Below are 16432 nucleotides of genomic sequence, written 5' to 3'. Positions count from 1 at the left end.
GTGTGTGTAAGAATAATAAAAATGCTCTTACTCTTCTTACCTTCTTTGAGCATCCCCACTTTGAGGCATTTCATGAAGCGACAAGCCTGACATGATTTGCGTCTCCGCTTTGTGATCTCACACTCATTTGTGGCAGGACAGCTGTATTCTATGTTACCTGAGGAGGAGAAGAAGAACACCAGGTTATCACAAGCAAAACCAGTTGTCTAAGTCCAATACATTCAAATCTAAAACAAAAATGTTTGTGAAATATGAGGTGGAAGCATTTCACCAGGCACTAAAGAGAACCCCTCATTTTAAAATTGTGTGCTGCTACTGATGTGTATTCTCAGATAGTCTATAATAAATTACATTTTGCCAACCAGGCATGGGCACTTGTTAACCATATGGATTCCTATAGAATCCATTTATGTAGTGTGCAGGTGGCTCAGGTCTCCAGCGAGTAGAGAACCTTTCAACACTGAGGGCCTCGGCAGGAGGAGAAGCTGGGGTGAGAGGTAGAGGGTGGGGTGGGGGGGTTGGAAGTAAAGCTACAACAGTCCTTCAGGACCCATCAGTAGACGCCACGCAGGTCCAACACTAAATTGGCCTCATTAATTCTGTGCGTGTCCCCTCCGGGCCCCGGGCGCAGGCCGTGTCCCCCTGCGCTCAGAGGGGCCTGCCACTGCCTCAATAGCAGGCTGGAGAGCCAGACACGCTGCCCCTGACCACTTTACATAATACTCCAGCAGACCCAAACCTGTTGTTACCACTGTTGCTATTGTTGACTATTTACATAGTGTACAGGCAAGAGGCCTGATGCATTATTCAACTGCAGCGTCTGATTCCAGGACAGAGCAATGAAAAAGAGTTTCATTGCTATACAATAAAAGAGCCGGTTGCGCTCTACTCTAGCATTAGCAATAGGAAGGGCAGGATATGTGAGGCAATGCCTCCGCTTGTCTGATTCCCTACATTTTACTGTATTCAGGGGGTTTTCAATAAAGGGCTTCAATGTAATGGTTGCTCCAGCCTGGGAGTTTGAATTATCCTCATTTTGAACAGGCTTTCAGCTTTAAAGCTTTTGACATTGGGGTTTTCCCTAAACTTTTCTTTTAACCCAGGGTTTATGTCTTTGTCAGACAGTGAAATAAATTGTTGAGTGATGTAAAAGATATAATTTAATCATCATGAGTACCTCAATATTTTTCCCTCATCCATTAAAATACATGTAAGTAAACAATATGTCAGCAAATGTGCTTTTTGTTGAAACTGTTAAATACACAGATGCTGTGCAGCAACCCCTGTAAGGCATTTTTATACTTTGCAGTGTTTTAACAGAAATCCACACACAAGCACATCAGGACTGCGTCCCGACATCCTGTAGCTGCTCCACAGCTCTGACCCTTTACTCCATATTTTCTGTACAGAGAAACCGAAAGCTGTGTAATATTCCACGGGCGTTCCTCCACTAGCCCTCCAACATCCTTTGACAACTTATGCAATTATGTTAACATTATTGGGCAGATCAAGAGGAGGGTCCCAAGATGTTATAAATAATTAGAAATTCCTCCTTATATCTGGGTTAGAAATCAGTATGCTAATTCTCCTCATCTCTTTGGGATTGGGGTAAATAAAGGTGTGAGGGAAGGCGGCTGATGAGCTCTGATTGTCTTTCCTCTGTCTGTTTTCTCTGTTGTCATAGCAGAACCAGACCATAATAATCCTATCCATTTCCCATCCTGGGAGGAGGCAATCAGTGCCACCCTGTGCTGGATTCAATTCTTGGAGGTCTTTTTGGTTTGCGTTCCCATTATACACTAACCAATCAGCAATTTGCCGGGACGTAAAATACTTAACACCTGAAAGAAACATGGATTATGCAAATCTGACAAGTCTTTACTTATCATTTTATTCACTTTGTTGAATGCACGCTATGTGGCAGGTCTGCTTGCACGGCCCAGCCCGGCACAGTTGACCCTGTGTGTCCCCTGAGGACTCTTTGTTTATGGGGGTATTTTGCTCTCCCTTCCCCGTCTCAGGGGTGTTGGGGGCTCGTGCACATACCACACCTGGTGGCTGACTGACTCTCAGAGAGTTGGCCCTTGGATATCACAAACAAACACACGCTCACACACTGCTGTGCTACTGTGTCCACCTGTCCCGTCAAGTCCTCCGTGCGTGTGATGTTCTGTCGGAGGGGGCTTCTCATAGCTCAATGCAGATAGAGGGGGGGGGGTGGATTCACTAATATTTTTCATCGCTCCATTAGGTTTATATTTAGAAGAAGTTTCAGTATCGAGCAGTAAGCCCCACTTCAAAACATGCCTGACATCGTTTAGCTGAGCTAAATGACAATAAGCCTTGACCTCTCTTGGCCTGTTGCTTTTATTTACATACATTCATATCGATGAAAGAAGAAAAATATCCAAGAAATGGTCATATTTAAGGCAGCTCCCATAGATTGGAACTTGCCACGACTATGACAAATGTAAGTAATTATAATATCTGATGCTGTTAAATGTTTGTAACCTTTCTAACCACTGTGGTAAAAATCACACTTAATTTACACTATAAGCTAAATATACCTGTAATTGATGTGGTTAATTAGGTTTGGACTTCAATGTAATTGTTAGATAAAAACACAATTATTGAGATTTACATTAATGCATTTAAATGTTTTACTTTCAACAGAATAGGCTTCATCACTGTAAGAGGTATTATTTTATGCAGAGTGTGTCCTTCTTGTCTTTGTGTGAATGAATGATATTGTTTGTAGCGGTCTTTAGTTGTTTCTTGTCTCATTTACCAAAACTTCCACCCGAGGGGCGAATAAACCTTTTAGCAAAACAGACAAGTGGATTTAACTGACTTTTAACTCTAACGTGGCTTTACAGTCTCCTGAACAGTTAAACAAAGTGTCACAACTAACTACTGATTTAATTGGGAATTTGTAGTTACATTAGATTAAAACATTGACTCAAAAGGGCGCACCTCTTACATTATTTACAGTAACCTTGTCATTCAGAGATGTGAGTAATAGAATGGCCGGTTTCACTTTCAGGAATGAAGCATACTGGCGGGAACCCCTTTAACCCGAGGGCCATGCCGGGGTTTATCCGTCTTTAGAGAGGTTACGGTATGGTTACCAATAACATTACCGAGTGAAGGGAGAAGAAAAAGATTTCCCTCCTTCTTCTCTTGATAAGTATCTGTCTCAATCTATTTTATGGCTTTTCAGGACCCATGCCAGGGCACAGAGGGGAAAGTCAGGTCTTGTAAGTAAATTACAGTAAAATGGCAGGTATTTCTCATCAAAATCTAAACTGACTTTTACAGGCTTACTGTCAAGGTCTATTACTTCATATAGAAGGGGGCCACTGAGTTCAGTTGGTTTTCAAGCAATTTTACACTTGGGTTCAAAATGGGAAGAAAACACAGTTCAATAAGAGATTTATGTTTTTGATTGGTGGGGGCACGTGAGGTGCAGGAATGGCGGGATGATTAGGGAGCAATGAGAACAGGGTTATTTCTGGGATGGATGGAGATCCAGGTTGACATTAACTTGGGGCCTGGCCTTGAGTAATGTAACTATCTCCACGTAAGAGTTCAAGGGGCTTTTCACTGGATGAATAGGTGACAGATGATGGATTTTCCATCATCTTTTGTTGAAAAGGTAAGACTGTGAGGCTGGAGCGGGAAATACAACAAAGACAGTAAGTTACTCGGTGCCTAAACTATCATAAAAAGTTCAATTTAAATAGAACTAAATTGAAAGATAATATAAATCTAAAAAAACTCTCAAGAATTAGCTGCTGAATCACACGGAGTTACACAAGGTGAGCACAAGGCGATAAAGAAACTGTCATGTACAGGGTTAATATTAACTTAGCATGTTATTTGCCCTAAGTGCTACAGAACAATGTGATAAAGGACTGGAAAAGACAGCTCCTTTGTTTTCCTCTCATTAGAGAGGGCCGTCTCACACTCCACCCTTGACTGCCTCGTTATTCCTTTAATTAATCAGTTCTCATCAATGGCACCCTCTCATTCTTTCAAGGGTTCTACATCCCGCTATTTACCGCCTCCATTTTCCTCCAGCCATCCTGCATGCGTTTCTTTTATCATTTCGGAAGGTTTTCACCTCCCCCAAAAAGTCCCTGCGTCCTCCTGCTTTTTCTGCCTGGGACCCCTGTCTGATTATTATGCCATTAAGCCTCTCCTCCTCTCCTCTGAAAGAGCAGCAGGGTCCCTCTCCAATCTAAAGAAGTCCTGGTTTTTTTTCCCCTCCTTTCCCTGAAATTACCCGGCGACGCGTGCCTGAGTTTCTAATTGGCATGCCCGTCCCTGGAGACGGCCCCCTCCCTTCTTCCGAATGAAAAGCCTCGGCCTTAATTACACTTTCCAAACGCTGATTGTTATTGACAAAACTCCTGTGGCTCGGACAAACGACGGCAGATTAGCTCCATTACAGGCAGCCCTCCAAGAAGAGAAAGAGAGGGATTTCAAATCGACAATGCAAAGTGAGGGGGGGAAAAAAAGAGGAGCTTTCAATTTTTTTCCCATGTACCTTCCTCTTAATTGTTTGGGCCATTGCTCCACTTAAGACGTCCCTTTCTTCCCCGATGCCTTTTTTCTGTTCCATTGTGTTGCCATCAGTGTACTTTTAGTGAGGGGACAAAAGCCCAGTTATGTTATTTGAGAAAAAAATGTTCATCTATTGTCAATAGACAGGATTGCTGATGGCAGCATGGGTAAACAGGAGGATTTGGCCTAATGCTTTTGTTTGCCTGCAAAAGGTACATAGACTGTCTAAAGCTGATATGGGCTGTAAGGTCCAAAATCAACACTTAACAACCAGACAGACGGCCAGATCTTCAAATAATGCCTGCAATCATTTGTTGATGAAAAATCACTGAACGCAATGGATAAAACCTGTCGGACTCATTTAGTTGAAAAATCAAATTCTTCCACTCTTAATCACCTCATTTCACTATACTCCAACCCTCTGGCTCATTTCACCTTTTTCATCCAGTTTGTCTACAGTATTTGTTGCAGTACTCAGCCGGGGCAGAGCTTCGACTTGGGCAGCTGTTTCCAGGCTCAACAATATCTCCGTCTTCCTGATTAATCCGGAGCAGAGCGCACAGTTTCACAGCGGGGGGCCTTTCATTGCCTCTCTAATGAGAAGCTGTGATACATCATGCCTTGCAGATAGCCAATCGCACCCTAGTCCCCAGGCACACACACACACACACACACACACACACACACACACACACACACACACACACACACACACACACACAAAACAAGACAGGAATAATAAAGCACGTTCTCTGAGCCCCCCAAGGCATCTGGGCAAACAGCCTCGTACACTCCGCCAAATCTGACCCCTGAGTGATGATGTCATGTCCACCATACACCACCAACCATGACAGACGACGTAATCATACCTACACGTCCGTCCCATGTCAAAATATTCCTCTGGTTTCTGTTTTTATTTGATAACTAGTAAATACGCTTGTAAAGTTATCCGATAGTGAGTGGAAATGTAATGGAATCAAATATTGTCTGTTTCTGTTTTACAGAGGTTGTTGGTCTCAGGCGGTAGAGAAAACACTTTTCACACTCCAGTAATTTTTTTTTTACATAGTAAATCGATGGCCCTGAGTATGTTTCATTGTTGTTGCGAGGTCGAAAGTGTCTTGTATGGAGGGTGTTTTTATGTCTGGCAATGCAGCGACAAGGAATGCAATACTTGTATTGAGTGTTTGTAAAGGGGGGAGGTGGGAGGAGAAAAATACCTTGTATTGTCCTTTTAAAAAAGGCTTTGCAGGCCTCACAAGAGGCCACCCCATAGTGATACCCCGAGGCTATATCTCCACAGACCAGGCACAGCCTCTTGGGGAGGGAGTTCAACATGTATTCGCACTTTATGGACGAGTCCTCCATGATGGTGCTGGAGCAGTCATCGTAGCGTTTGCGGCAGGTAACGGCCCCGAGTCCGCTGGGGGTGAACATAGGTGGAGAGTCCAGGCCGTTGGAGTGGCTGTTCATAGTGCTGACATAGCCGCCACTGGCGTCTGAGTTGCCGCTGGGGCTGTGGTGGCTGACCGTGTCGATGACCGAGGAGGGACTGGATGGCTCCGTCTTGATGTAGGACCCACAACTGGAAGGTAGGTGCCGGTCATCAGCGGCCATTCTATTCAGCAGCCTGAGGGGTGGGGTGAGTGGGGGAGGGGGGAGAGTTGACGGGAAAGGGAGGAGGAGAAGAGGAAGATGATTAGCAGAGATCTTCCGAGAGTAGATATTAATCTTATCAACCAGTGGAGTGACATACATGTCTCAATAGGTAAACACTTGATTGAAATTAAGTACAAAATGTAATGATTTTGTGGCTTTTCATGACAATTACAACACAAATGCTCTTTTCCTTTAAGTAGACATTATAGTAAAGTGTTTAGAGTTAATGAATTATATATTCGTATACATGCGTATATTCAACAATGCAGTCCCAGTAGAAAGCAATCTTTCTTATGCTTTTCATAGAAAAATACGTTTTTAAATATAAACATGCAATTTCTTCATAGAAAAAGGTGGGTGATGACACATTTGGTGGGTTTCATGTGCTCCAACAGTTGTAATCTATTGTATTTGCCAAATCACATTTAAAATGTATCAACTATTCTACTAATAGTCTACTTAATGTTCTGTTCTCTATACCACTATGTGTCCTAACCTTCCCTATAAACCCGTGAACTAGAGGGAGGATCCTAAGTGCTTCATTAGCCACACACCACCGTAGCAGAAAAAGCGCTTAAGTCTACAACACGCACGTCCACACACCATTGCACACATGCCCAAAAACAATACAAACACACAGACAGAAAGAAAGGAAAGTGAAAGAGAGTAAGAGGGAGGGATAGAAAGAGCACTCAAATAACTTAACACGCAAGTGCGTACACACATACACACACACACACACCCAGCACATCAAGTCTTGGGCATCTCCATAGTTTAGAGAGCAGAGTGGACCTTGGCTTGTCTCCTTGAGTCAGCAGTCAACCAAAAGGAAACATGATGGCAAGATATTGACTTTTTCACTGTCTGCCTAATAACTGTGTTTTGGAGTACATGCAATATGATGCTGTAACGTGTGCAGACTAAAGTGCAGCCTTTTGGCTGTGGCCACAAAATGCACTCTGAAGCCTTCCTTGCCCATATAAATCTATTTCAGTCTCGCTCTATAACCTTTAACTTGAAATTGCATTGGGAGAACAATGGGGGGGGAAAACTTAGCCCGGACATGTTCAACTCATTTTTCCGTCCACAAATGGAGTGAACTAAAGGGGTGGACTGGTAGAGGAGATGGATAACTCATTGTATTGGGGATGCCGTGTAGACATAGTGACCCCTTAGGGTCAAGGCTAGGTCACACACTTACATACACACACACACACACACACACACACCCCTTTGCATTAGGTACCACGGAAGGGGTGAAAGGTCACCTGCACTTGCCTGCATTAACAAAATTGAGCCTTGCATGGCTTATGCAAATTCAGACACAGGGGCTCCTATTGAGTGGCAGCTAGACAGCCCGAAGTTGTGCCTTAGCACATTAGTGCCATTAGCATATTGCCAACTAATGGTAATGTTTACATATTTGACATGTCAGTTTACCATCAGCACGGGGAGAGAGGGATGTTCCGTACCGGGCTCTATCTGCCTGATTGGACGATAGCTTCTGTCTCAGAGTGCTGGGGAGGAAACAGGAAACGAGAGGCCTCCGCTGTGTCCCCCTTTCGGTCGGCCGGACTGCCTCTTGCTCTCTGAGGCTGATTTAATTGTGAGGGTGGGTGACAGAGGGGTTCAGGCCCAGGGGTCAGTGGGTCAACCTTATTTTCTCACCCTGGCTTGCTGGGCCCGTGGAGATGGGGGGTCAGCGTGTCAAATTAAATCTCATTCCCAGGTTTCACTCCCTGCTGTCATGTATATTCATCGGAGCTCCAGGTGCCTACCACTTCTGAAAATTCACAAAAAGGTTAACTGCTAAAATAAATAATAAAAAAATGCCCCCTGTTAAAACCGTTGACCTTGTGGAATAAGCCCTTTGCCTGTGCACTCCTGGAATTCTTCTTGCAATATAAAGCCTTCACTATATAGAACTGATACACAACTACCATTGTGCTGGAGATCATGCTTTCCAATTTACACTTTTTCTTTCAGTTATTCTCAATTCAAACAATGCAAAAATACATCTAATACTACTGATGGCATGGGGGGCGGTTATTCAGATTTGCTGTTTAAAAAATGATCCATTTGTACTCTTGAATGTCCTTGCAGACAGAAATTGACAAAGTGAATCCATTTCATGCCTTTCTAAAATAGAACTCGCCGCTCTTGATAATGAATGCAGATTGCATCCCCATAAATTAATGCACGGCTCTGTGTTCATCTGCTTTATGTTCTCTGTTTCAGATGGATATGTGCACCTGTGCGATAGGGCACCTGCACTTGGCTTATTAAAGGCCATATATTAAAACGCAGGAGCACAAGATGGCTCCATTTAGCTTTTATTTCACAAATTCAGAGTAAGCTTAACCCCGGTTCAAAGGCCATCTTCAGGGTGACACTTAGCATAATTGCATAAGTGTCTTAACTGTTTCCCCTCCAGCTCAATGTGGTCATTTATAATAAATGTGCTGGCTAGAATCCCCTTAACTCATTCTGCTATGACACATTATACCACTGCTATGCTTATGTTTTTAACAAGCCTGCATATATTGATTAATGATACTGAGGGAATACTAACCACTTGAACCTGGCGTATTAATCAAATAGTCTAAAATATTTCTATAAATATTCGTAATCTCTAATGGGACAGGTCCAATTTAAATCTATAAATACCATTGTATGGGAAAATGAATTATGAGCATTAAATAGTTTGACAGCAGCAATAGTTGTAATAAATAATTCAATATGTGGGGCAGGTGCTAATTAGCTTGTGTGCTACACAGACAGAGCAGACAGGAAAGGATCTGCTGAACTAACCGCGACTTGATGCTGTAAAATCTATAGTTCTGTCTTACTTCCTTCCTCAACATAAGAGCATTTCAAATTCTGCTGCCTGGCTGCCCAAAGGAGCAGTGCTCGTCCAAGATACAGTATCTCTCTCTCTCTTTTTTCTCTCTCTGTTCCTCCTCCTTTTGTTCCCTTTGCACTGATCAAAATTCATGCTGAGTAGTGGGTTATGGGCCCGCAAACGCACACTGCGCAGTTTGGTTTTAATCTGATTCCACCTGGCCCTCCTAACAGCATTTCAGATCCCTAATATCGTTCCACTGGTGCTGCTGTGACCAGGATTAGCTGGCCTAATGATCTGGCAGCTCGTCTCACACTCTCTGTTCCTCGACTTCCGAGAGGAGAAGCGAGGAGCGCCCGTTTCCTCGCTTCTCAACACTTTCCTCGCCTGCAAGCGAAAAACTCTGAACGTTGGATGACACTGTCGCAAGAACGCGGAACATTCAGGATCTAATTGAGCCAATTTGTAAGTGTTCCTGCTGAGAGCTTCCTGCTCACTTCAGGAGGATACTGACATCCTCCACTGTTCTCTGGGTGACTACAGCTCTCTCCTTGTTTCATGTGTAAATCACAAACCCGTGCTCGAGGCTCAATTCAAAAAGTGAGTATATTCCCAATGTCCTTTTCACTCTCAAGGCCACCAGATGCCAAAACACAATTTTATAACATTTGCTAACCTCATCCCGGAGTGTCACATCCTTGCTACCTGATCAAACTGGGTAAGTGGAGGGGAAGGGGTGGGTGGTGGAGGTGGGGGTTGACATCTGCAGGCAGGGTGATGGTGATATCAGATGCCCCGGTAGGGGCAGATCTGTCTGGAGGGCCCCAGGCGATGTGGCCTGATAAGCCACTGGCCCCAGAGTCAGCGTTGGTAGGACGAACTCAATTAGCTCCTGACAGACCTCCTCTCAGCCGGGCTCAGCCTCCCCACCACGGCAAGAACCCACTGGCAGCTGCCGCGCTGACCTCTCCTCCTGGGGCCACCGCCACCTTTTACCGCTCTAACACACAGCCAGGGATTCATTTTTGGGAGAGCGGAGACCACGCTGAAATTCTGCACGGCCCGACTAAAGTCACAGAGATACATGCAGAAGTGTGTATGCCACCAAGGGTGTTCGGCATGTGTTCACGCAGGGCAGAATGGAAATGAAAAAGGACTGGGGCTCAGGGAGGGGTTTGGGTGGCCCTTGGGAGAAAGGAAGGGAATAGAGATTCCAAAACATATATGAAGGACGCCTCTCTGACTGGTTCCAGGTTAATGACCATCAGGGGAATAAGGGGCCAAAAGACTCTTGATGTGCATGTGTGTCTGTACCAACGCTGTACGGGCTTAGGTGCTCTTAGGTCTCAGGGTGTGTTTGTGTTGCAGACAGAATATGAAAGATGGAAATGTTGGGGAAGGGGGTTGATGGCTGTGGTTTCGTTGGAGGCAAGCCCCACACTCCATAGGGACCCATTCTAATCTATGAGGGAGAGGCCCCTAATTTTGGAGTTTCTCATTCATTAGTCCTGCTCTGGCAGAGAGAGGAGGGAGCGGAGGGGGAGGACCTGAAGGGAGGGGAGGGGTCTCTTTATTAACGGATATGCCAGACACTCAGGAGAAGCTGACAGAGATTTATGATGCGCAGATCTATGAAGGCAAACAAAAGGGAAGTCGAGGAGACAGAAAAACAGGAAAAGAGAAAGTAAGCGATACGCGAGGGGAAGAGAGAGACGGGGCAGAGAGAGAGAGAGAGAGAGCTGTGTTTATGGTACCAATGGAGAGCTAGGGCCCCGGATCAATAGTCCGTAGGCTGGGGGCTCGTGCAGGGTTACCACTGGGGGGACCATGGTGCTCTGTGGCCTGGGCAATTAAGTTTTTCAGTCTCCAGCAGAGGATTATATTTAGCTGCTCCACAGCGATGTCACTGTAGTCTTTATAAAGCTATGAGCTCACTCCACTACGACAACATGAGCCCCATGCTCCAGCGGCAGCACAAGATAGCGCTGGCCAAGAAGCAGATCAGATCTATTGATCCCCCCTCTTGCTCCTTCCTGTTCCAGAGATGCTGCTGGCAGGAAAGAGAGGGCCTCTTGTGATACAGGCGCTGCTGTTTGTCTGACGTAAACTGTCTGGGCCGCACTGGGCAGATCCAGTTCTTATAAGGGGCTGAGTTCAGGATGTTGAGAGAAGCAAATGGCTAATGAGAGAGCTACTGTCAGTGGGGGGGACGTGAGGGAGTTGTCAGTTGTCTAAAATGCCCACAGTGGAGAGCGAAGAGTTAACAGTCTTGTACGCAGACCCAGTGGGGAAGCTCCCTGCAGAATTGAACAGCTCATCACACTGTATGTAAAAAAGAAGTTTAGTGATAAGTCTCGGCTGCCGTGCAGTACATTTGGGATCACATTTTTAATTCTGCTTTTTCATTAGAAAAGATTAGTTTCCATTACACCCATTATGAAGCATGGCCATGGTATAATTTAACAACATAAATGTACAATGGCTCGTGATATCTACAGAAAGCAATTATAGTCCACTACTGGCAAAAAAAAAAAAAATCATCCTTAAAAACAGTTTCTAATTATCAGCGTTTTGTATATTTAAAAGACTCCTTCAAAGCTGGTGTTGGTAATGACCTCAGACAAAACCTGGCGTTGTGTGATATGTTACTGATACACTGTCGCCAATATTACAATACACTCCCATGCAATATGGGCGTACAGTTGGTGGATTCTTCCTTTATAACATATGTTTTAACAATAAACTGTTCCGCTTTATGGCAGTTCTTTGTCACTTTACGTCTGTTTAAAATTCGAATGATGAAACATATTACCAACGACACAGTTCTGTTGTTTGGCTATTTGACTCTAATACATAAAAAGAAATATATATATTTTTTTTAATTGTTCTGACATTCTAGAGGAACAGTATGGTTTTCTCTTCAGTAACACAGATGCAGTGATGTAAATTCATTGTTTTATCACAGAATCTCCAGCATCATGAAGTCATTATCAACATATCATCAGCGCCTCATAAAAGTACATCATCAGTTAACTTGGCCACTCATGAACAGTGTGATTTTCCTAGAATTGACATGTGTAATATGGTAATATAATGAATCAATAAAGTCAGTGGAAAGAGATTCAATAAGAGCAGAATGTCAACACTGTTGTTAAAATAGTGAAAAGAAAAAACAGGATTTGGTAATATGCTCCTGAATATCTGACCTGTCCAGGCTAATGTATGAATATCTCTTAACAATTCTGTTTCATGCTGCAAAAGCCCTTTAAGGCTCGGTTTTGTTTAACTGCCATAAATTATGTGGAAAGCCAGCAGATATCAACCACAGCACACCTCTCACGCATTCCCAGTAGGGTTCCTTATGTAAAATAAAGAGAGGGGGATTATCAAATATGAATGATGGAAACTTGAGCAAAAGATCCAAGCCCATTTTATCAGAGGGTCGAAGGATATTACAGATTGTGTTGCTTGTTTTTTTGCAGTGTGTGTGTGTGTGTGTGTGTGTGTGTCACAAACAGAAAGAAATATTATCATAAAGGGTTAAGGCTATTTAACACAGTCCAGTGTAAATCACAGGTTTAGACACAGTGACTGTGCGTACAGGAGGACGGAGGTATAGAACCATGCATGAAATTACTTCATTAATCTTCTTCTGATAGGCTGTCCTTGTTTAGGGGAGAACTATATACCTGCTTAAAACAAAGAGCCCATCCTGCCGCCGTTATAAATTGTCCTCTTCATAAGAAGAAGAGTACAAATACAAACACATGCACACACATACGTACAAATGTACAAGGCCAAATTCATCGGCCAAAATTAGCAGGTTTATCAGGCGTCCAGGATAATTCAAACGCAATCAAATGTGTAAATGTTTGTACAGGTTCACAGTGGCTGTGTCATCACGGCACATAGGTAAGATTAAAATAACATACATAATACAACGTGATCATCAAAGTTGACTTGATTCCTCTGATTTAAATTGTAGCGCACAATTCAAACAGTTCCAGAATGAATTGATGCTGCGCACAACACTATTGCTATGACTGTGTCTGCCACAGCAGCAGACACAGTCATAGCAATAGCCTCTGGCTTTTTACAGGCTCATCTCTACCAGCTGCCACACATTCCCCATAAATAGTGCTGGTAATAAAAAGACGGGTGGGCCTAACTGATTTATACGGTAGTGTCCACCACCACACCATTCAGGAATAATTAAACTTTGGGGATATTTCCTGAATTAATGTGTCTCCTTCAGGGGGCAATCTAAACACACATTTCAGTGTTCACCACGTCTGGTGTCACCGGATGAACTGGGAGGGAGCGACTCTCCAAGTGGCAGGTTCAACAACCAGACACTCAATTTGACCATTCGATTGCACTCAGCGCTGTGGGGGTGGTCTCATAAGGAGGCATTTAAATGTGAATGTGTATCGTGGCCAACAGGAAAATACACACACACAAGCACATAGTTGTATAATTTGAAGGCAGGCGAGCAAGCAGGGACGCACACACACACACACACACACACACACACGCCCACACACACTTCTACACTAACAAATCTGTCAGTTATCAGTTGAAATGATTCTGTTGTGAAGTTGTAAACAACAGGTTTTATGAGACATGAGACAAACAAAGTTAACCTGTAATGAATAACGTTTTATGTCATGGAGAGTCAGAACCTAGCCTGACAATGTGATGTAAACTGAGATGGAAGCTCTATTAGCTTTAACAAATAATACAGATAATGGCAATGTTTCAAAAATAAACGACGGTGTAAAGTAAGAATACATGTGGGTTAATGTTTAATCAAATATGTATCAATTATGTTCTGCAGACCATTCAGTTCTGATTTAGGAACAGGATTGTACCGCATTGTTTTCTCACATAATTTAATGTTTTAGGGTTTTTCTTATTTCTGTTATACGAGCAATGCATATTTGACACGGGTCAAGAGAATCAAATACGTCAATAGAAATTCCTGTTCAGCACAGAGAAACTAGGCCTACAGTGGCTGGCTTTTTGCACACCGCCATGTTAATGGCTGGTTATTGGTCACATCTACTTCCCTTGGGCAAATCAGGGACGAGTGATAGTAGTGCTGTCTCTCACTCTCTCTCTGTCTCGAAGACACACCCACAACATAGCTGCTGTAAGTGTGCACACTGCGTCAGTCCTTTCAATTCCACAGTTTTGTACAGTTCATGATGCCATGCTGCACAGTTTTCCTTCAAACCTACGGACTGTGTGTGTGTGTGTGTGTGTGTTCAAATATGAGCATGAAACATTTACTCCCAGCTGTCCAAAGAGTGATGAAAAAAAAAAAGAAGTGCTCGCTCTAAAAGCTGTAATGGATGCAAGGCTCACTGTGGCCATGTAGAGGAGACTTGGTGAAGCTGTCAGTGGGAATCAGAGCGGCTACTGTGACGGACGGTTTCAATATTGATTTCATAAATAAACAAAGCTAACCATCGATCCTAATGTTATTTTGCATTTCAATTACTGCTCCGAAACATAACCTTCAAACAGCTGGCCGTTCAATACCAATAGCCTTCACTGATAAACACCCATATAGTTACCCGCCTTACATCACATTTTCTTACCAAGTGTGAATTAGTGGACCTACAAGTTTTCCCTCCACCACATTTAGGACAGAGTGGTTGAAAAGCAGCAGCATTGTCGTGAGCGTTCATATCTATCATACCAATGGAGAGAACCATAAGAAACAAGCAGACTCGGCAACAGGAAGCTTCACTGAAGTGTTTTCTTGTGACTAATTTACCACTCTACAGTTTTTTTCAAGTGTATTTCTTGACTCAGTTATTTTTCTAAACTTCAGTGTTCTAGATGGTGTGTGTGTGTGTTTGTGCCTGTGCGCATACATACATGCATGCGTGTGTGTGTGTGTGTGTGTGTGTGTGTAAATGAAGAGGAGCCCTTCAATGTTGGAGCAACAGGAAGAAGTGCTGACGCACCGTGTCAGTGATAGCACTCTGCTGCCACAAGGGCATGAGAGCCCACGTAGGCTAGCATTATCCTTCTAGACTAATGGACCTAGTTATTTTTAAACAGATTCTCACACTGCGGCGGAGGTGTCCAAGGTTACAATGGATGAGAAATCAGAAAGGGAGGCGTGTGGTGACGGCTGGTGATTTCTGTGCAGGTAGACGTTGTGAAATAGCCAAAGAGGCCTGGTAGCCAATCACTGAGAGGTGTAAAGGCCAAACATCAGATAGGGTCTCAAGAGACAGCATGTTATAGTAACACTAACATCCAAAATGTACCAATAATATTAAAAATACAATTGTATACTTTCTTCAAACTTTCTTTCATGCAATATTGGTTGAAAGAAAAAAAGTTAATTTGCAACGTGACCATTTTTACACAGTTTTTTTGCACAACATTAAATCGAACGGGTCATAATATTTCAGAACAGAACAAGTCTGGATATTGCATGCTTTTCTTACTCTTATTTTCCTAATTAATGACCCACGGAATAGAGCACCCAAAGGTGGGGTAACACTACCACAAATACATGAGTGAGTTTGATTTAGCAGCTCCTTTAAAGCCAGTCTAAGCACTAACAAGTATGAACCCGAATACATCTGAAACTACAGTACAGTGAACATCCAGAGAGTGTCAATATGCTCTGCATCCCCATTTGGCCTGGAGTGGGACAACATGCTCCCCCCTCCCCCCCCCCCCCCCCCCCCCCTGCTCAGCCTGAGCTGAGTGACATATTTACAGTGAAAGTAATGATACTAGATACCAGAAATGAGAGGGCTCCAGCGTGGCCAGTGGACTCAGGAATCTCTCTAATGAATTGGACAACAAAGCCCTGTTGGTACAAGGAAGAAGTATTTAGAATTGGGTGACAGACTGAATTTTAAAACATCAGGGTTTACTTTAAAAAAGGCACACATCCCAACACCCCCTAAAAGCTCTGGGAGATGAGGAGGGTGGGATGGGGGACAGGTGGGCTGTGGGGCTGGACACTGCAGCTACAGAGGCCACCAGCTCCTGGCGCATAGCGGGGTGGCCATTCTCGGCCAGAAGCCTCTTCTGGTAATGTATTCTGAAACCAAATTACCGTAAGCTGATCCCATCTGGATAGTGTCTGTGCACGGCTGCTTTGGTTACCCACCACTGCCTCTAGCCTGCGATAGCATCTCCATGAAGACAGCAAAAATCTGATTAACCCAATAACAATGAAACACTTGGTCAAAGAGCAAAGAGCTTTTAACTTAAGATACACTAATGCAATTCCCTCGCCTTGTTTTCTGAAACCTAATAAGAATCAAGCAGACGGACTGCTAGAGATGGGTGTTTGCAGGCTCTAATGCAGCAAGCTGGGAATGAAGTCAA

The 16432-nt window shown here is 43.7% G+C and overlaps 1 protein-coding gene across 7 annotated transcripts in view; it reads right to left on the bottom strand.

The window, feature by feature from the left end:
* esrrb (estrogen-related receptor beta) overlaps window positions 1-16432 on the bottom strand; it is a 61611-nt gene that overhangs the window by 22218 nt on the left and 22961 nt on the right. For 3 of the 7 annotated variants that reach the window (XM_076108712.1, XM_076108714.1, XM_076108716.1), the window contains 2 exons: window positions 5787-6196; window positions 32-157 (listed from right to left, as the gene is read on the bottom strand). In XM_076108712.1, the coding sequence (XP_075964827.1) occupies window positions 32-157; window positions 5787-6196 (536 nt within the window). Of the gene's footprint in view, window positions 1-31; window positions 158-5786; window positions 6197-15836; window positions 15906-16432 lie in introns of those variants that run through there. The other 4 variants (XM_076108717.1, XM_076108715.1, XM_076108718.1 and 1 more) reach the window with 3 other exon arrangements.

This window comes from Anarhichas minor, unplaced genomic scaffold (genome assembly GCF_050575085.1).
Source record: "Anarhichas minor isolate MPS153535 unplaced genomic scaffold, ASM5057508v1 ptg000040l, whole genome shotgun sequence".
Classification (NCBI taxonomy): Eukaryota; Metazoa; Chordata; class Actinopteri; order Perciformes; family Anarhichadidae; genus Anarhichas; species Anarhichas minor.
Note: the sequence above shows the minus strand (reverse complement) of the source record. Positions and strands in the feature narration are given on the sequence as shown.